Raw genomic sequence first — 22,560 nt, 5'->3', positions numbered from 1 at the left:
CCCTCTCTCTTCAGTATAAAATATATCACTGAAAAAAAATAGTAAAAAGTTAATATTTTAAAATAACGACTGTAATTCAAAATTTTTAGAAAAAAGGCATTTCTATAAAAAAAAACTCTATTGTTTTTATAAAAATCTAATAAAGACCTCAAATAAAATTCATGCGGAAAACCCACCTGATAGTGCCCCCTCCCCCAGCAAAAGTTTGGCTACGCCTATTTAATATAATTTAAAAATGGCATTAATATTATACTATATATTTAGCATTAAAAGGCTATATATTTTATGTTTTTTAAATTGATTAGTTTGTTGTTCCCTTTTCCCTGTTAAATTATATGAAGAATGTGTCCTTAATTCTGCAGTGTTGACATTTTGAGTTCACAAATTTATATCATTTAAAAAAACTTAAATAAATATTTACTTTATAAATTAGAGGATAAAACAAGGTGGAGTGAGAATGAAATTGGTTAACCCGGTGTTAATGTGTCGATAAAAATTTCCATCATATTTTTTAACAATCATTGTAATATATTATTATGTGATATCTTTAATTTTCCATTCAACAATCATTAATTCGTTTTATGATATTGAAAAAATCAATTGTAATAATTTAACCGATATAATCATAAATATAGAATATAATACAACATTCGTCAAAAATATAAGGTATATAAATGCAGGGATAATTCAAAAATCATATTTAAAAAATTATTATTTTATTAAAAGTTTATAGAATGTCAAACTATTTTTGTTAAGTTTTAGAATATCTCATATAATGTATTCTTAAAAATCTTATTATTATTTAAGTTATGTAGTCGCTAATACCAATGAAATCTCTTTGGGGTAGGTTAAGTAATATAATAATATTTAATCCTGTAAAAAATACTTTAATTCAACAATAATAATTGCAAGATTGCAAAATTACCTCAGATGGATGTATTGTACTCAAATGTATTTTAACTAAAGAGACGACTTTTAAAGAATATCTATTTTGCTACAATAATATCCACATATTATTTATCATAATAAATTTATACAATGATGATTTTTGATAATACTCAAATATTTATTTAAAGGTCAATCACTGTTTTGTTCATTCCGGCGTTTGACACTTATTGGGATAAATGAGATAACAGTGTATCATATAGAATCTATGCCAAACAAATATTTTTTTTAAAAAAATATATAGGCCTTAATGTTTATATTTATATTATTAATATTAGTATGTTCTAGTGATGGTCCATAGAAGTAAGGGAAGCATTAATTTTTGTCATTTTCCTTGTAAAACTCTTAAATAAAATCAATATAATTTTAATACTACATTAAAAACTAATCACATTTAAAATATTATTTAGCTCAAAAAATTATTATAAAAAATTGATTATAGAAGAAGGAAGACCAATAACACCAATTATTCAAAATTTGAAAAAATCAAAACTTAGATTTGAGATTTTCATCTTTAAAAAGAACAATTGAGTGATAATTTATTAATCATTGATTTCAACTGGAAATTTTTTTAAATAAAGCAATATTTTTTATTTAAGTACTTAAAAATTATTCAAAAAAAGACAAAGCACATTTTTATCCTAACCTCTCTCACAAAATCCTACCTTCAGCCTCATCGTGGCGGGGGAGTGGCAACGTCTCTTGGCGGCTAATGGAGATCTAAAAGTTCTCTGTGATCTGTGTCTAGAATAGGATCACAGTCTCCTCCACGTGTTGTAAAAACTACTTAAAGGGGTTTATGTCAGGAAGGGCATCCTATTATTAAACCTTGCTACAAAATTTTCCTATGGTTACAACAAAGCATGGGCGGGGTACAGCCCAAAGTATCCCGTGAGCCTCCTAATCTGCTTATGACAAAAAGAAGGATGGGAAACATGGTGGAAAATGAAACTTATGACGGCCATAAACGACCTGATAATAAGTGGAGAAACCAGTTTAAGGGGGATCGAATAAGGGTCGCGACATGGAATTTTGGGAGTATAACGGGAAGAGCGGGAGAAGTGATCGATGTATTGCATAGAAGGCATATAGATGTGTGCTGCATACAGGAGATCAGATGGAAAGGAAATGGCGCAAGATTGATTGGCAAGATTAGTGAAAAGTATAAATTTTGGCAAGGAAGTAATGATGGTAAGGCTGGAGTTGGGGTATTGGTTGCGGAGAAATTGGTAGACAAAGTAGTCGAAGTGAGAAGGTTAGATAACCAGATAATGGTTATCAAGATGATTTTTGGTAGAAAGCTATATAATATTAACTCGGCATATCCTCAGGTTGGAGATATATTTTGGGACAGTCTATTGGGGGTGGCATCGAGACTGGCAAATGAAGAGGGGATTATCCTGACTGATGATCTGAATGAACATGTGGGAGCGAGTAGTGAGGGTTATGAAGGAGTACATGGAGGGTTCAGTTACGGCATGAGAAATCTGGAAGGGGAATTTTAGATTTTAGTGATGCTATGGATATGATTGTCTGTAATACAATGTTTAAAAAGAATCAGAGAAGCTGGTGACTTATAAGTAATAGTACCAAAAGTGCAGTGGATTATTTGTTACTAAGGAGATGTGATAGATGTATAGTAAAAAAATGTGAAAGTGATACCGGGAGAGGAATGGATTAATCAGCATCAACTAGTTATAGGAGATCTCACTTTTATAGGGGCCAGGATCACTAAAAAAAAGTTTGTGCCAAGGCTGAAGGTTAGGAAATTGAAGGGGGAGAGTGCTAGACGTCAATTCAATATGTCATTGGCGATAAGGGAGGCCGAGGTGGCACAAGCATCTGGGGTAAATGACAAGTGGGAAGCCATGAAGAAAGCTTAGGTGATGACAACTGAGGGACCGCCTAGGAATGAGGAGATTTGGTGGTGGAACCCGGAGGTAGCAAAAGCTTTGGATGAGAAACAGAGGTGCTTCAAAGAATGGTATAATAGTAAAGAAAATAATGAACTGTGGTTTGAATGGCAAAGCAGATGGCAAAAAAGAGGCAGGATGTGGTAGGTGTTAAATCTTTGAAAAATATGGAAGGAAAAATAGTGATTGATAGAAAATCTACATTGAAGTACTTTTGAACGAAGAAAATGAATGGGATAATAATGTTAGTTGTGCAAAGGTAGAAGACCCAGGGTGTAAATTTGGCAAGGACGAAATAAAAAGAGCAGAGAAAAAGATGAAAAAAGGGAAGGCATCGGATTTAACGATGGTGGTATCAGAGATGTTTAAAGATTCTGATGACTCGGAGATTGAATGGTTAATGGATTTAGTCAATCAAATTGTCGCAGAGGAACTATTCCCGAGAACTGACGTAGAAGTATAATTATCCCAGTATACAAGGGGAAAGATGATCCATTAGATTGTGGGTCTTACAGAGCTATTAAACTCTTGGAACATGCAATGAAGGTATTTGAGAGGGCGTTAGAGAAGCGGATAAGGAAACAAACTAAAATGGATGAAATGCAGTTTGGTTTTACATCGGGGAAAGGCACGACAGATGCAATTTTTATGGTGAGACAAATAAAGGAGAAGTATCTTACGAAGGAAAAGAAACTGTATTATGTGTTTGTTGATTTGGAGAAAGCATTATACACAGGCGCGTACGCAGCGGGGGGGGCAGGGGGACAAATCCCCCCCCCCCAAAGCCAAAAAATGCAGATGCCGGATTATATTTTTCAAAAATATTATTGTTAATATTAATTTATATTTGTTAATATTTATTCTTATCTCATATATACATATATATATATATATTTAATTACATTTATTTATCACATTCATCTACTAAGTTATTTTATCAATCAATTTCGATTTCAAGTTTTCCTTGGCGTAATTTACCTATTATTTTCAAATTTTAGTGGCGTAATATTTATCTAAATTTCTAATAAAATAATAATTATCTCTGAAACTCCTTGTCCAACAGGGAGAAAAAAATTGCAAGCTTGTCCAACGAGATCGAGTCTCCGCCACAGTAACAGCTATTTTGGAGTTAGAAAAGCTGATTATTAATGCTATTACTGAAATATCACAATGGCTTGAAAGAAATATTTCCTCAGAAGCAAGAAAATTATTGGATTCAATACTTATTCCAAATTTTTTTTCTCATTAGAATGTATTATTTAATTATACAACTATTTTATGTAATACTTTTCAAAAACATAACATTGACTTGATTAAGAAGATGAGAATAGCGGAGAGCATTTTATTAGAACTCAAGGAAATAGAGCTAGTGTTGTTAAAGAATTTCATATTTTATATGTTATTGTTGAGTCAAAAGCAGAGCTATACGTGTTAAATATTTGTCCCCCTCGACTTGCAGCAAGCAAGCTCATCATCAAAACATTAATATAGGATCAGTAGAAGAGTATTATAAAACAAATGTCCCCTCTCCCAACCTTTTTCATATGGTGATAGAAAAAAAATATAAATATTTGTTATATTTTTATCATGAGATGTTAAAATATCTTATGATGCCTTATTAGCTGAATAACTATGATTAAAAGATTAACTATGGTTGATACAGTCCCAAAAAATGCTATGGATGCTTTTATTTCAAACACATTTTAGATTATACTCCCAATTATTAAAATGGTTATATATATTAGCAGCTCTTTAGTAAACTAATGAGAGAACATTCACTTTTTTAAGAAGAATAACAGAACCTTGCAGAGGTACCATTTGCAGGACCAGGCCCAGATTTTTTTTAAAAATTTTTTCCGGCCCGGGTTTTTTTTAAAAAAATTTTCAGGCCCAGCCCGGCTGGCCCAGCCCGAATTTTTTAAAATAAATTATATTTATTTTTGATATTTATAGCTAATGGCGATTTCAAATATTTGGTTTTAAAATATACAACTCGGCTCGGATATTTTTTCTTAAAAAGTTTTCAGGCCCAGCCCGGGTGTTTTAAAAAAAAAAAATTCCGAGCCCGGCCCGGGTATATTTAAAAAAATTAAAATACGGTCCGGCTCGGGGGCCGGGCCTGCAAGTCTGTGAAAAACATACCTATGAAATACAACATCTGAAAGTAGATTGAATAATTTGGATCTTTTAAATATTCATAGACATTTAACGCCAAGCAAGGATTGATAATTGAAAAATTAGCTCAAAACATACAAAATACAATTATTCCTAAGAAACTTTTTGTGTATTAATTTATATTTACAACATTTAAATTTTTTATACTTTATATATTTTAAAAGCTCAAAAAATTCAAATTTCAATTTTGGGTCATTTAAGTGATTCATATCGTGGGTTATATTCACTTTATATTTTATGATTCACATTTAAATGCCGGTTTATATATATAATTTTTTTAATTCACATTAGTTTAAAATTGTGTATAAGAAAAGTTATTAATCCTAATAAATTTATGCTTAATATTTTTAATTAAAAATATTATTTCTTAAAAAAATTTATTATCCCCCCCCAGACCAAATTCCTGCGTACGCGGTGCCGCTCGAGGGTACTAGATGGGCTTGAAAAAATCAGGTGTGGAGGAATGGTTGGTTATGGCAGTGATTGCAATGTAGCGGGAGCACACACTGCAGTACGGATGGATGATGAAGATAGTGAAAGCTTTAAAGTGAAGATAGGACTTCATCAAGGATCCGTGTTGAGTTCATTATTATTTATCTTAGTAATGGATGTGGTGGCTAGAGAAATGCATGAAGGACTTCCCTGGGAGCTATTATTTGCAGATGTTGTATTAATGGCAAACAGTGAGAGAGAATTGAGGGATAAAATTAGTCAATGGAAGATGGCTATGAAAGCAAAGGGCCTGGAAATGAATGCAGCAAAGACAAAGGGATAATTGGTGGGGAAAATCTAAAGATGGAGGAATCCGGTAAGTGACCTTGGTTTGCATGCGGTAATGGAGTTGCTAGAAATTCAATCCAATGAAGCAGATGCCAGAAATGGGTACATAATAGATGAAGCGGGAAAAGAGGGTGTCTGATGTTAGCAAGAATGACCTTTATTTGTAGAAGGTGCATAAAAGGGGTACATAATAATGATAACGTAGAAAATGGTGGTCTGAATATTGGCAATGGGTTAACCCAAGGAAAGGTTGATAAGTTTTGTTATTTGGGTGATATGCTAAACGCAGATGGTGGTGTAGATTCTGCCGTTGTTGCAGGGGTCAGACACGCATGGAAGATGTTTAGAGAGATGTCATCTATTCTAATAAATAAAAAAGTCTCTCGCTAAAAGGTAAAATTTACGTAAGCTGTGTGAGGAGTTGTTTAGTTTATGGCGGTGAAATATGGGCAATGAACGCAACTCACGAAGCCAAATTAGAAAGAACAAAGATGAGGATGATTAGATGGATGTGTGGAGTATCTCTGAGAGAGAGAAAAACTATCAAGGAATTGTGAGCAAGATTGGGTATAGAAATGATTGGAGTGGTAATGCGACGAAATAGACGAAGATGGTTTGGGCATGTGGAAAGTATGACAAGAGATGACTGAGTAAAGAGATACACCTTGATGGTAGTAGGAGGATCAAGGCCTAGAGGAAGGCCAAAGATGACGTGGACAAATGTGATAGCGGCGGATATGAGAAGCATGAATCTTACAAATATTGATGCTCAAGACCGTAAAAAATGGAAAAGAAAAATCAGTGAACTGGCCTACCCGGGTAAACCTGGAAATCGCCAAAAAACGGAGAAGAAGAATTTGGTATAGCAAATAAAAAATAAATTGTTTCCCTAATAATATACTTCACGTTTCGTCATTGTCACTAGTATACTCTATCTATAAGAACGAATCGAAAAAAAATTATTAAATATTCTTTTCTTGAACTTAGCCTTAAATGATTTTTGTCATAATTTGTACTATTGCAAAATTATGTTCAACTTGGAAATATCCTTGCTAACATTGAATTTGGGAAAAGCTTTATTCGTTGCAAGGATGGCGAGTGGTATTTGGATAGTGTTCAGAGGGTTCAAGGAATAGCTGAATGTTAATTGGTGAGGTATATTTGCCATTTGAATAGAACTGAGATCTTCCAAGTGTGAATTAAAACTAGAAACTAAAGTTAGTTTGACACCAAGGAAGTTTTCTTTATAATAAAATATTATAAACATTTTCATAATTTATAGATTTTTAAATCATAAAGTTAAATATTTATATACCTATGATATAACCCAATGTTACATCATCAGGTAGGTTGAGAGTTTCGCAGGTAGATAGAAATCTTCCATCCTTGACAAATGATGCCATCCTGAGGAGTAAAGACTTGCTGAGGCATATGCCAGCCCCGCCTGTCGCAAAATTAAAATACACCCCATGATTGCTTGAATTTTGGTTGCTTTTCATCTGGATTAAATAATAATCTAAATTAATAATATTTTTACAATTTTTAAAAGATCATGAAATAAACTGTATTTAAAAAAATATCATTTCAAAAGTAAATTTACTTTGGGATGACTTAGATGATTTATTCCAAGTTGGGAAAACATTGGAATGACTAGTGAATGGGAGGAAATGGGCAGGAATAAAGGACCTCTAATGCTAGATTTACCCAAATATTGGTATTCTGTAGAATCTGGAAGAGAATCTTTGCCATTATTCATCCTCCTCATATTGATAGAGACTTCTTTGAGATATCTGTCTAGTGCAGGTACGTTGACGTAATTATCATCGTCGAATAAGCATAACCAATTTTTGGTCAGACGCTTTTTCCTATTACCATTATTTATCCGAATTTCCTTATCCTCAATGGCATTATTTATTTTGATATTTGCATGTATGGACTCTTTTGATTTGGTAACAGTGAAATCTTGTATAAATTGATTGTAGAAGGCGTCTAAAATAGATCCAGTCTTACAGCATAAATCCTTCCTTTCATGACCAGTAGGACATTTCGTGTTAATTACATTGATGGAGTAAGATTCGTAATCTAATATTTTTTAAATTTACAAATAGATTTTTTCAGAACTATATATTTAAAATGCTAAAATTTGAATTTAAAAAGTTATACTTTATGTATGTTTGATTATTTTGAGTGGTTTCGTAATTGTTTTTTAAATAGTTTAGTTATCAGAAAATTTTCCAATAATCATAGTTCTTTTTTATCTGATATTTCAAATGATTCTAATTATAAATAAGAAAAATTATATTTTGATGTGTTCAGTATGAAATTATCATTTAAAATTTCTTTATATTATAATAAATCATCCATGTAAGGGCCAGTGTACCTAAATTTCCCAATAAATAAATGTCCATCTAGTTGAAGCTCAAACTATTTTATACTTGATATAAATAATAAAATAGAATAGGGTGAAACTTCAACAATGGTATAATATAATTACATGCGATTCAATAATATAATTTTATAGACGATCTATACTGATTCTCTTATGATCATAGATGAAATTATAATTAATTATTTGTTATTTTAATATAAATATTAATTTTGTTAGAGCATATGACAAGATATTGTAAGGCCCTTTTGCCCGACCGAATTTATTTTAAAAATTTTGTTTCTTTCTACTTTTTCTTTATAAAATTTTTAGCAATAGTGTATATAATTTTTAAAATAACACAAAATTCGACACTTCCTAATTTTTATTATAAATTATTATTTCAAATTATGTATTTTAACTATTTTATAAGATAATAAAATATAACTAGTAAAAGAAAGGTAAAAGATGATTCTCTAGGTTAGTGATGCAAAATCGCTCCTATTTAGATGATTTTTAAAAACGGCTAACTCAATTTAGCCAGGAAAATATTGCTTATGCTTCAAGCTTTCGCTAATAGATGTCCAAACCTTTCTGCCATCTATGAGCAGAATCTTCAGGCTTGTATAATATTTCAGGTAGAATATTGAGTTCGCCGTTTTTAAAAATCGGCCTAAATGGAGAAATTTTACATGACTACCCTCGGTGTTAGGAATATACATTGTATTCTATACCATAACAAATATATATAGATATATATTTTTTTAAAAGCTTGAACAATTAATTATATTTAAATGAGTTATTTTATTTGCAATTTAAAGTTGATTTATGAATAGGGCTGATGGATCTAAATAAGAATGATTATTTTTAATACAAATACTATTTACTTTAATATAAATTATATATTACATTAATAATTATTAAATTATTAATATTACAGTTTGTATAAAATATAAATGAATATTATACTATTTTTTTGTAAAGGCTAACACAATCAGTATGAAATTATAGGTGATCTATAATATAACAAAATATAAATTGTATGTTTGCTCTTGTTAAAAAAAACTTATAAATTTTATGATTGCTTTTTTGTAAAAAGGAACTAGTTAAAATCAACATAATAAAATTGGTGATAAAAACTGTTGACAGGTTAAGCATTTTATCTTCCGACATTTTATTCCTCCATTTTAACAATAGGAAATATATATATGGATAAATGTATACATAAGATATTATGAAGTTTATCGTACATAATTATTATACTATCATACATTATAAAACATATAATAAAATATTATATATAATCATTAGTAACTGACAAATATAACACATAATATGTAAATAAAATATTACCATAATTACTACAACAGGGACTTGGTATTAAAAAATTAAAATATTTTTCAGGTGTATTTAATTATATATTAAGATATATTTTCATAAATACCATAGATTAAAATTGTTATATTTGAGAAAAACAAACAAAATATAGCAAGCTTCTTACTTTACTACTTTTATTGAAAAGAATATCTAAAAAATGGTTTTCTAATAAAAATTCCTTAAGAATTTTTTTTACAATTAATGCATCTTTAATTTAAATATATTTAATACTAACATAAATATAAGTATAAATTGAGTTGAGATTATATATGACATAAGTTTATAATTATTGAAAATGACCTAGCTAAATTTCCTTTGAACAATCATTGTTAATAAAAACTTAAGTTATTTAGGATATAAATGAAAGTAAATATTTCATATATTTACAAAAACTTTAAACTCATGTGCACTATTTTATGATAAATATATAACAAAATAATATTGCATTGCATAGCTTAAGCTAGAGAATATAATAATAAAAATAATTAACTACCAAGTCTTTGATAACTCATATCACAAAATATTTTTTTTAAGTAACAAAAATTATTTATATTTTATATTTAAACATGGCTAATATATTGTGCTAAGAATATATGGTATTTATTTATATCACGTGATAAAAACGTTTTTCCTCTAGTTTTGGATGCAACAGAGTTACACTAGGTTTTCCTCAAATCTATCAACTGGATATTTAATTTAGGGGGAAAAAATAAGGAGTCCTTCACATGTTTGTGGGGTAGCCGCACATACTACGGGCAATAATCCAGGGAATATTACTTAAAAGTCTGTGGGCTGATTAAAAGTGAATGGGCATGAATTGCATATGCATCTAATTACTGAATGGGCTGAATTGCATATGCATATAATTACTGAATAGGCGAGGGAGGAACCAATTATAATTTTAAAATACTTAATATCTATAAGTGAGTAGATTCCATTGAACGGAAACATAAAGCATAGGGAAGAAAAGATAAATAAATAAACATAAGAGCTGGTGTCAATGAAATATGAAATGCGAGTCAGAGATATGTGAAATAAAAGACTAAAGACTTGTATCATGGAAGAGATTAAGAGAGATTGAACTATTAGTTTAGATATTGATTTGATTTTTAGGAGTTTCCTAATAGATATTTTGTTTTTATTTAATTTCAGGAACTATTTCATATATCAGTTTTTATCTCTTTCAGAGTACTGCAAAACCATAATGTTTTATATGCGGTATGTTTTCTCATTAACCCTTCACTACATAGGTGAAAAAAACTCCCGCGGTTACATAGGTGAGGTCTATTTTACCCCAAATTTTAAATAGCTATATCTCAGAAAATAATAAAATTTAAGAACTAAAATTTTATATACTTATTGTAAAAATATTAGAGATAATAAATACAAAATTTCTAGATTTACATTTATTTCTAAATAAAGTTATGATATATTTACTAAAGCTGCTCAAAAAAAAATCTTTTTTTTGGAACTTTCCTTAATCATATGATATGACCAAAAATAAATGAATGGAAGCAAATTTGATTATATATTATATTAATTCAATATTTTATAGTAATAATTAAATAAATTTTATAATAAAACATCAGATATTAAAAGAAATATTTGATATTAAAGTTCATGCATTTTTTTTAAAAAACAATCACGACATGTTACATACATATGATCTTTGCATATAAATTTTGAACAATTTGAACAAATAAATGAGGATTTCTTGTCCCTAACCCTTGGACAAGAGGAGCACCTTCCTTTTTGTTTGGTTGAAATAGGTTTTAATTCCTCTATATTTAGCGTTCCCAATATTATCCCTTAGTAGTTTATTAACATGTGGGTTTTCATATCTATTACTCATTAATAGAGTTATTAGCTCCATTGCTAATAATTTTATAAACTTTGATCTATTAATCTCCTTTAAATTATTGGATTTATAAATTATTAAAGAATTTATGCAAGATATATTCAACAAATTATAAAAAATTGTCATAGGCCATTTATTTGTTATTCTGGATATTAAATAATTTGAACATAGCTGATCCACAACATCAACACAAGCTTTGGTGAGATTTTAAAATGTGATAATTTCTGGTTTTTTCAAATCCCCAGTTGATGTATCAATATTGTTATCATAGTGAAGGGTAGAAAGCATCATGCTTATACTTTTTTGGTACATATGATACTAATGACATATTATCTTAGCAGGCAAATACACTTGAACAAATATCTTTCTTTTTAAAATTAAATGATGTTGGAAACTGCTATTTATTTTTTCTTAAAGTTCCTACTATTGTTAATGAATGGGAATTTAATAAATGTATAGCAAGTTCATAACTAGTAAACCAGTTATCTGTCGTGACATTCCTATTACTCTTAGAAATGGGCTGAATTAACCTTTCAACCACATCAAAAGGCTTATTTCTCAATTTATAAGGTCCTTCAGGCTGATTGCCAGCATATAATTCTATTTTCAAAGTATAAAATGTCACTAGAATAATTCAAATTAAAAATCATATATGATTTTTAACTCCACCGAAAAAATAAATAATATAAAATTTTCAAATTTAAAGTCATATATATCAATCAAAAAATAGATATAATTATATTTTTTTCAATTATATTTATTAACCTGACATACATAAATATAATTAGTAACAAAAAAATTGGATTTTAAAAAAAAATTACATCATTACATAGGTGGGGTATATTTTACCCCAAGCTCAACAAATACCATATATCTCAAAAACTATCAAATCAATAATCATGAAATTTGGAAGTTGTATTCCTTGTTACAAAATATTAAACTACTGAAAAAATCAGGTCGGAATATCTTCTAGCTTTTGTATTACAAAGATTATAAAAGTTGTGGGGTCCTATTTACCCCACCTTTGTAGTGAAGGGTTAAAGGAGTATAACCAGCTAATGGCATCGATAACCAGGCTATTATTACTGTGGTTCCTCAAAATATGGGTAAGGAAAGTAAGGGCTTCTTTTTAATGTCACGTGTATTTGAGTCGTTTGATCTCTTTCAAAGATTTTCATTCGAAATAATATTAGGGTAAAATATGCCGTTTATTGTTCTTAGACATTTATTTAAGTATGTTTGCAATTTTCTGGTAACTTTCTTGGTAATATCTCAGATGTCGTCTCCACAATAAGGAGAAATGATGGTTAAAATTAAAAATTCGGAGTCTTGTAAACACAGATGTCACTCTAGCTTTCTACAGTTTCTAAATTTATAAAAAGCTCTCCTGGCATTTAATATATAGATTTTATGTTCCATTTTTGCAACCGCATCTGTTGTCAATGGTTACATGGATATAAAGGATTTCACAACCTTAACTATTTTGCTCCTAACAGCGAAATTTTTATATCTAGGCCAGCTTTAAGATTAAAGGAATTTAATTCAAATTCTGGGTTTCTTCCAAACTTTTTGTTACTATGTCACCTAGGATATCACCCTATTCTATAAGCGACATAAATTATCAGACCTTTTGAAATAGATTTGGTCCCCAAAGTGTATTTTACAATCATGTTCATGACAATATTAAACAACAACGGGGAAATAACACATCCTTGTTTAACCCCTTTTTTATTTTGAAGGATGGGGAAACTTTATTTTTAATTTTGAAAGTGGCAAAAAAGACTACAGTTGTGAGTTTTGAGAATTTTTATGATATTAATGTCAATATCACATCTTGTTAAGATATTCCACAAAAGATTATGACAATGCAAATGGGCGTTTGAAATCTATAAAAATGTAATAGAAAGGCAACTTATATTTGTTACATTTCGGCATTATTATCTTCAAAGCTAAAATTGGTTCATTTATATTTATTCCTGAACAGTAGGCGCAGATTAATTTAGAGAACAGGTTAGGTGAAGAAGAAAGAATGCAATTTTTTAGGACCATGAAAACCTTTATGTAATAGCCATGAGAATGGCTCTGTAATCTATGAATTTGGTTGGATTAGAAAATTTAGGGAAGTTGTAAAAGAGTCATATTTCAATCGGCAGGCATCTTTCTATTGAGCCATATTTTAATAAAAATTATTAGAAAGAATAAGAGAATTGGGGCGGCTTTCAGATGATCCCCAGTAAATCAGGACAAGGTAATTTGTATTCCTAAGTTGGTTTATGGCGGCAGATATTTCGACGGATGAAAATTTTACAGGAGATTGCTCAACGCCATAGTCAGTGGATGATAGATAGCAAGGTTGGCCTCCTTGATTCAAAGATACCCATGTAATTGCCTAACCACTGCGCCCTCTTTTCATCTGGGTCAGTGATTAATTTGTTGTTATCAAGCGTTATCGATGGAAGTTATTTGAACACATTAGATTAGCAGAAGTATAGAAGCTTTTTTTAAGCGTCAAATATTCTATTTTTTCTCTCATGTCTCTATCTATCTCGAAAGCTTTGTTTTCAATATCGATCCTTGTATCCCTTCTAAGGAGTCTGTGTATTGTTGTCCATATGCTACTGATCCATTGCATTTTATTGTTGAATGTCTTTAGTTTTAGTTTACACAGTAAAAATTCAGTTAAAGTTTAATAGGGAGAAATAAAATTTTGTCATTGATTTAAGAGAGAGAGAGGACATGATTGTTTTAAGAGAAAATAAGTTTAAATTTATAGTAGAAAAATAAATTAGTTGCAAATAAAATATTAGACTATAAATTTTTTACTGGAAACATAAGGGAATTATCAAAAGTTTGTTCCCTATTTCTATTATTTTTTACAGTTGAGGGTTTTCTATCTTTAGTGGTAGCGTTCTGGGTAAATTAAATAATTGTCATTCTTAAATTTTATTATTAAATATCTTTATAAAAAATTGTATCCCTAAATTATTAGACAGAAAAGATCTCCAGTAAACATTTAATTATATATGTTACGTGATAATAAAAAGTTGAGGGAAGTGGTATATTTCTAGAAATCTTTAAACATTATTGTTAGATATCTTAATGTTTAGGTTGATAAGTATAAATTCAGTATGCGATTGATCAGAGAAAAATAATTTTGTCCATTAAATTAAATATTATAGAAATTTTTTAAAAAAATTTATTTATAAAGTTTTGAAAGAACGTGAACGCCTGCGTACCTTTTATAAAGGTGAATGTTGAACCTGCTTGATTTCCATCAATGATCGTTGAACGCGTTCGATTTTTAGAAATGTTTATACAGCACTATTTTATAATAATTATGATATTTTGTATAATAAAATAATTTTATATCAAATATTATAGAAATTAAAACAAAACACTTCTAATAAATTTAAATTTTCAGGCCTGGCCTTCTTTTTAATATCTATATAGATATTCAAAAAAACCAACAAAGATTAAATATATGAAATTTAATCAAATGTAAATAAAAGAAGCATATAATTAGAAAGTTGACATTACATAAAAATATTTATAAAAATCTTGACATATTTGAAGATATTTCATTAGGATATTAACTTTAAAAAAATAAATAAAATATATATATAAGATTATTACTTTTCGTATACAACGCAAACTGATTTTTAATCATAAAAAATTCGTATAAATATTTTGATTCCAAGCTTTTGCAATTTACCTATTTTAACTGTCATATCATATCATATTATACACTGGGGAGACATCCCACAATTAAGTGGGCACTCCACCACCCCATAGAGGGCGTCTCCAGTGCAGTGAATTTGCATTCACCGTTTGGCAGAAAATTTACCCTACTGTCTGGGTCCAGTTTAATTTGAGTGGGATGACGGGTACCACTCGTGGATAAGCCAGGATCCACAAAGTTGACAGTAAATTACCCTACTGTCAGGGTCCCGTTTAATTTGAGTGGGATGACGGGTACCACTCGTGGATAAGCCAGGATCCACATTGTAAATAATGTTTTTTATTATAAGATAAGATAGGAATATGTATTAGAAGAAAAAGGGGAGGGGGGGGGGTGATTAAGAAGTAAAGGAAGAAGAGTTACTTTTTGTAATTTGTAATTTATTTATTTTTTTGTTTTCTTTTTTTTTTCTCTTTTTTGTTTTGTTTTCTCTTTTTTTTTTTATATTATTGGTAATAAGAGATTCTTGTGTTAAAATAATGTTAATATCATATTGATCAAGGAGTTTCCTAAGTATAGTTGTTTTTGAAAGTAGGCCAGGAATGTTGTAGGAGTAGACTGTTAGATTTTTGAAAATTGACATAATATAAATTTTAAAGTAAATTGTAAGATAAATTTGAATTTTGAAATAGAAAAAAAATCCTTAACTGTAAAAGTATGAGATTTAATTTACCTCTCTCGGCTATTGTTTGACAGGTGTCTAATTTCTAAAATAATATTGTCCTAGTTGTATACGAATTATTACATAGTTTATATTTGTTTGATTTATAAAAATTGTTGATTGGTTAAAAAAAGAAATATATAAAATAAAAAATTTTCTTGTAATCATTATGAATTTTGGATATGTTTATTAAGTAATTTAAAGTGTATTTAAGTTTGTAATTAAGCATTTATTCTAAGTTTTTATTATTAACTATTTTTTTAAATTATATTCAAGGGATTTTTTAAACATTGAAAAATAAAAACCCATAATATATTTTAAGTTAACCAGTGTGTGGATGAATTTTTGCAAAGCATCTCAACATATTTGTAACAACTTTTTTATAATATTGTTTGACTTGCTGTAATTATTGTAATAATATCATATTGATAACATTTTTAAACAATTTTTGAAAGTTGTTATAAATATATGGAAATGTTTTAAAACAAATCATATTTATACTGTATTTTTAAATTGCGGTAATGTAAATAAAAATAATAAGATGGGAAGCTAAAGTATTGTGATGCGTTTATGAAACATGTTGACGATTAAATTAATCCCCCTCCATATAAAATTATTTTGCTTGGCTTGGAAAATAATTGTACAGTTTTTCAATTATTCTTGCTTGTAAAATCATTTTATTTGGAGGGGGATTTTTCACAAAATCTCAATAATATTGTAGTATCTTTATTTTAAACCTTTTTTGTGGTAGTCATAATATTTAGTAAAATTTTGAATAATTAGTATTATTATATATTTTATATTTATCTTTAATTAATAATTATATTGATAAAAATTTAACAATATAAAACAAATATATCATGATTGTAATTTACAGTGTTTTGCAGATTTGATTGAAAACATTTTCATATTATTTAATTTTGAAAATTAAATTACTTTTAAAAATTGTTAAAATAACATAATTATATTCTTAACAACAATTATTACAAGTTGAATAATTATATTTGCAAATAAATTAAAAAGTATGGAAATGTTCTCATAAAATCCGCATAACACTGTAATAAATATAAAAATCAAAATGTAAAGTATGCGGTGTCTTATTTTAGAACCATATCTTTGACAATAAAGAATATATTTTATTGAACAGGTATCAATAAATCTAATTATAATTTAGAAGATTATTATCAATCACTTTAATAAAAATTAGCTTTATACCGAATAATTGATGTAGGCATGAAATTGTTTGATAGGGTTTTTTATTTTTCGTATATATTTTTTTACTAATATTTTGAGTATAATATAGAAGTTTAGAAACTTTACTTACAATTACAATATAAATAATTATGATAGAGAATGTGCAACAAATATATTTTATCTCTATATTAAATATTAATGGTTTTAGGGTAATATATTACCCTAAATTTCAATTAAAATTTTCTTTACATTTTTACGTTTAGATTTCTCAAAAATACTGAAATACAAACATTTTATATCAAATGAAAGCTGAACCCTCTCCTCTAACAGTTGATATATAAATTAAAGGACTCCAATGGGCGGGCGTGGGCTTTATAAAATATTCAAAATATCGGGTGGATGGTGGCGAGTTAAAAAGATATTTTTAATGGCGGGTAAATCTTAAATATTTTTAGAAAATCATTTTTTTATTTCATAATATTGTAAATTTTATAGGTTTATTAAAAACATATTAAAATAAATAAATAATGAGTCAAACCAGCCATTAAAAAGATTTTCAAAGACCATGGATGGACTAACAACGAGTAAGTAGGCTTGTTAGCTAAAACCTGCTTATTGCAAACCTCTATATTTTTAATATTAACGTTTTTCAACTGTGAGGAGTAAGTACGGAATTACATGTCAATAATTGATATTGTCTATTTTATTATGGCCGTAACTGTAAGAGGTACTATCACCCCCCCCCCCCACGAGAGAGAAATATATCGCCTTTCGTGTTTTTAACCTTATAATCGTCAAATACCAAGATCCGTAGTCAGGTTCAATTAAAAATATTACGCAAGCGATGATTTTGTTTATAGATGGTACAAAGATTTGGAATCTATTAACTAAATTTCAAGGCTTAAGCAATTTGACTAAAATATTGAGTTAGCCTTTTTAAAAACGACAATTGGAAAGACTTTGCATTACCACTTGGGCCAATAAAACCATTTTTTTTATTGATTGACTGATATTATTTTAAAATTTTTAATCTTTAAGATATTTCTAATGAAAAGTTTAAAAAAACTCATTAACTATGTGTTATAATATTGTAATATTCTTTTGTTTATTATTTTTATGATTTTGGGGATTAATTGCTTGTTATTAGAAATGATGTCAAGTATGTATTTTATTTTTATATGAAAAAGAGAAAAACTAGATCATTTATTTTAAATATATTGATTTTTTTTTCGCGTGAGATTATTAGAAAAAAAAAGATTATTTAATTTTCGCGTAAAAATTATATAATTTTTTTATTATCGTGATAAGATTATTTTGTAAAGAAAAATATTTTTTTCCTCTTTTAATAAATATAAATGTTCATTTAGATAAGCTTCAAAAGTTGGTGTCGTCCTATTAAATAAAGAGCTTGGAACACAAAAAATAAAAAGAAAAAAAAACATAGTAAAAATAAATAAAATTCTTAAGATAAAAGGTAAAATACAAATTTATTATAATAGTAATTATTGTATTTGTATTGTCATATTTTGTAAAATAATTAGTATAATGAATTTTCTAACATTTAGTAGTGTTAAAATATTTATAATAAAGGTTCTAATAAATTTTTTATAATTAAAAAGGAATATAGAGTAATTAAAGTATATAAATACCTATCTTGAATAAAAATTTTTAAATAAAGACTAAATGTTTAATTATAAAAGAAATATCAAAACACAAGGCTATGTGGAAATGGTTCCACAGAACAATAATTGTATTATATCTGTAGTAGTTGTATGTTTATGGGTAATTGGTATTGTGTTACATCGAAAAAAAATGAAAAGAGTTATAGGAAGAGATAGAATAAAGATCACAAAAGAAATTGAAATTAAAAATAATGGAATTAAAAAAGAAAAAATGAAAGGGAATTGAAAAACATTAATGAAAATGAAAGAATGACGGAAGAAATGTTAAATTAAAAAATGAAATAGGGAAAATTCGAAATGAAAAATATAATAGAAGGTATGAGAAAAGGTATGGAAAAGGTTACGAAAAAGATTTTAGAAGAGAGATCGAATGAATGATAGGGAATACGATCATTTTAAAGAGTATAAACTCCAATGAGCTTGCAGAAGAATGAAAAAGAAAATTGGGAAAGAGATAATTTTTTTCGGGACAGACTTAATCGACAAAGGATGAATATGAAAGGGGTGAAATGTTATGCATGTAGAGAATTGGTGCATATAAGTATAAATTATGTTCAGAACTATGCAGCGTTTAAGAGACAATCAATAAAATGTAATAGATGTGGAGGAGTAGGGCATAGCAGTGAAAAATGTTATGTTCCGACGTATTGTATTAATGAAAATATTCATAAAACATTACAATGTGAAAGTTGATTATGTAAATTTGTGGATTATTGATAAAAAAGTGGAGACGATTATGGGGTGGGAATGGATTATTGGTCCAGTAAATAATTTTTGGGGTATTTTTTCAAATGGAATTAAACGAAATGAAATGGTAGAAGTTCAAAATACTGAAATGGGAAATCAAAAATTGTGTGATATAAGGAATGAAATCATTGGAAACGGTGTGACGGGTAAATTTGAAAGTGAGTTTGTAAAAATGAATAATTTTCAAACGCGGATAGTGCCAATTAAAAAAAGAAAGAGATAATAAGTTGTGGTAAGTGTTAATATTATGGAAAATGACAAAAATAGAGAGGTAAAAAAGGAAATACCTTGTAGAAAGTGTGTTAATGCGGGAAATAATGATGAAATAAAAAAGTAACCAATGAAAGGGAAATAGAGAAAAAAATTATTAGTCAAGAAGGGTGCAGGGAACTGGATAATGAAAAGAAGGATATACCAGTGTTATAAAATTTCCCAGCGAAAATTTGTAAGGAAAAAGAGGAAGATGAGAGTAATGTAGGGGAAGGTAAGGGAAGGAACAATTGTAGAATTTGGAGAATTGGCGAAGTGCCGTGGCAATTTTGAATAATTATAGTGAAATTTTGAGGAAGGTAAGGATGTTTTTGGATATGTTGGTGCCTAGTAAAACGGCTTTAATTATAGAGAATAACGTTAGAAGGAAATTGGAATACACTGTTGGACAATTAGTATGGATTAGATTATAAGGAAGTTCAAAAAAAATGGGAGAAAAGGTGTAATAATAGAAAATTTGGGAAACAAATTAAATAGGGTAAAATTTGGTGATAACAGTAAGGGGGTCGAATTACGGAAGAGAATATAGAAATAATTTAAAGATGAAATAGTAAAAAAGAAATTATTTAAGGAAAGTTTTTGGTTAATGAAGACGTAGATTTCAATGGTGTAAATAATTGTGTAATCAATAAGCAACCACTGTCCACGAACACCGTATGCCATAACGTGAAAAAGAAACCACGCAATTTCAGGATAACAACAAATGTATGCTACTACATAAATCGCCTAAAAGAAAGGAGGATAGCAACGTATAATCTGCCATCGGTTTCAATTGAAACAATATTGAAATGGCTATCATTGTAGATGAGAGCAAGTGCATGAAACGATAAAGAATAAATAAAAACATAAAAATAATGCTTAAAAAATATGTGAATCATTTATTGAATGCTTATACGCTGATTGATTTTTTTTATATAGTGACAAAAAAATATATAATTTTGCCCAGATTTTTGTTCCTAATAGAAGGGGGCGTGTTGTAATATTATTTTGTTTATTATTTTTATGTTTTTTGGGATTAATTGATTGTTATTTGCAATGACGTATTCTATTTTTATATGAAAAAGAGAAAAACTAGATCATTTATTTTAAATATATTGATTTTTTTTCACGTATAATAATAATAAGAATTGATACTTTTTGTAATTAATTATATATTTTTTACTCGAAAATTAAAATAATCTTTTTTCGCGAAAAGTAATATAATTTTTGTCGCAATTGAATTTTTCACCAGAGAATAATAAATTGTTGGTAAAGTATTAAAATAAAAATAGGGTTCGTTATTCAAATCAAAATAAGGTTTTTCGAAACTATGTTAATACGTTATCCTGCAATACTGTCAAGTATGAAAAGAGTTATCATCTTATGAACAGGGTTGCCAGGTCAAAATTTTCAAATTGTGGGAGAAATTCGGTATTTTGTGGGAGTAATATAAAAATTGTGGGAGAAATATGAAAATTGCAAAAAAAAAATTTTTGGAGGCCTTCGGTATGCAAAGGCCCGGCCTGCGGCCAGGATTTAGAATTGACTTAGTTATCCGCTTTTTTTTTTTTATAAATATAAAATCCCAAAATAGGTAATTATTTTTCAAAATAAAATAGTCAACTATTTTTCAAAATAAAATAGTCAACTATTTTTCAAAATAAAATAGCCAACTATTTTTCAAAATAAAATAGCCAACTATTTTTCAAAATAAAATAGCCAACTATTTTTCAAAATAAAATAGCCAACTATTTTTCAAAATAAAATAGCCAACTATTTTTCAAAATAAAATAGCCAACTATTTTTCAAAATAAAATAGCCAACTATTTTTCAAAATAAAATAGCCAACTATTTTTCAAAATAAAATAGCCAACTATTTTTCAAAATAAAATAGCCAACTATTTTTCAAAATAAAATATCCAACTCTTTTTCAAAATAAAATAGGTAACTATTTTCCAAAATAAAATATGCAACTATTTTTCAAAATAGGTAATTATAGTACGACACAAAATTTCTTAAATACTATCTTTATTATTAGAATAACATATTGATTTATTATAATATATTAATTTTGTTTAAAAATAATAACCAACGATCTTTTTTAAATACAAAAGAATGTAAACAAGATAAAATTTTATAAAAAAATTGTAATTTTACAATGTAAAAAAATATATTTTATGCTAATGTATAAATAAGATTTTATAAAAAAACAAACAATTTTAAATTTACAATATAAAAAATAATTATAATCAGTGCGGGGAAGTTGTTCTACACTATTTAGTTAATACAATGGGGGAAGGGAATATGATATTTTGAGGCATCAAAAATCTTCAAAGCATAAATCAGTACAGGGAAGTCTATCAACATCTATTGCAAAACAAAAATATTCTAAAATAAGAAATAATACAGATGCAACTACAGTTGCGGAAATGGTAAATACTAGTGATGTTAAGGTAAGTAACTAGTTACATTTTGGCTAAAAAATAACTGTAACTAGTTATATTTTAAAATTGTAACTAGTAACTGTAACTAGTTAAAATTTTTGAAATGTAACTGCCAAAAGTAACTAGTTACTTTTGAAGATATATTCAAATAATTAATTTTATTTTTAATATGTTGTGATAAATTAATTTTAAATTAAATTTATTTTTTAAATTAAATTTATTAATTTAAAATTTTGTGAAAATGTCTGATTGTTCCCAACAATAACACAAATACTTATATGTATGGCAGATGTGCAGGGATTAAAATATTGTCAACCTCTAAAGGATACTATATTAGCTAGTATTGAAAAAAGGTAACTAAAATCAAATAATTATTTATAAATTAATAATATCATGTCATAGGTTTAATAATCTTTATGATAATGACAACA

General features: G+C 27.9%; 3 protein-coding genes across 3 annotated transcripts; 2 read left to right on the top strand and 1 right to left on the bottom strand.

Annotated features, from left to right (window-relative positions):
* The first annotated feature begins 1,808 nt into the window (after positions 1-1,808).
* Positions 1,809-2,450, top strand: LOC135926838 (uncharacterized). Its single transcript, XM_065462769.1, has one exon. It carries the CDS (start codon positions 1,809-1,811, stop codon positions 2,448-2,450), a length of 642 nt encoding a protein of 213 aa, XP_065318841.1.
* Positions 2,451-2,831: 381 nt separating this feature from the next.
* Positions 2,832-5,808, top strand: LOC135926837 (uncharacterized). Its single transcript, XM_065462768.1, has 4 exons — positions 2,832-2,959; positions 3,108-3,315; positions 3,405-3,509; positions 5,428-5,808. Exons 1-4 carry the CDS (start codon positions 2,832-2,834, stop codon positions 5,806-5,808), a joined length of 822 nt encoding a protein of 273 aa, XP_065318840.1.
* A 1,020-nt stretch (positions 5,809-6,828) lies between these two features.
* Positions 6,829-14,045, bottom strand: LOC135926836 (fringe glycosyltransferase-like). Its single transcript, XM_065462767.1, has 4 exons — positions 13,883-14,045; positions 7,414-7,895; positions 7,129-7,312; positions 6,829-7,055 (listed from the first exon to the last, which is right to left on the bottom strand). Exons 1-4 carry the CDS (start codon positions 14,043-14,045, stop codon positions 6,829-6,831), a joined length of 1,056 nt encoding a protein of 351 aa, XP_065318839.1.
* Positions 14,046-22,560: the final 8,515 nt, after the last annotated feature.

Source organism: Gordionus sp. m RMFG-2023, chromosome 3, assembly GCF_954871325.1.
Source record: "Gordionus sp. m RMFG-2023 chromosome 3, tfGorSpeb1-WG-v2, whole genome shotgun sequence".
NCBI classification, from domain to species: domain Eukaryota; kingdom Metazoa; phylum Nematomorpha; class Gordioida; order Chordodea; family Parachordodidae; genus Gordionus; species Gordionus sp. m RMFG-2023.
The sequence above is the reverse complement of the archived record's forward strand: the minus strand, read 5'-3'. Positions and strand labels throughout refer to the sequence as shown.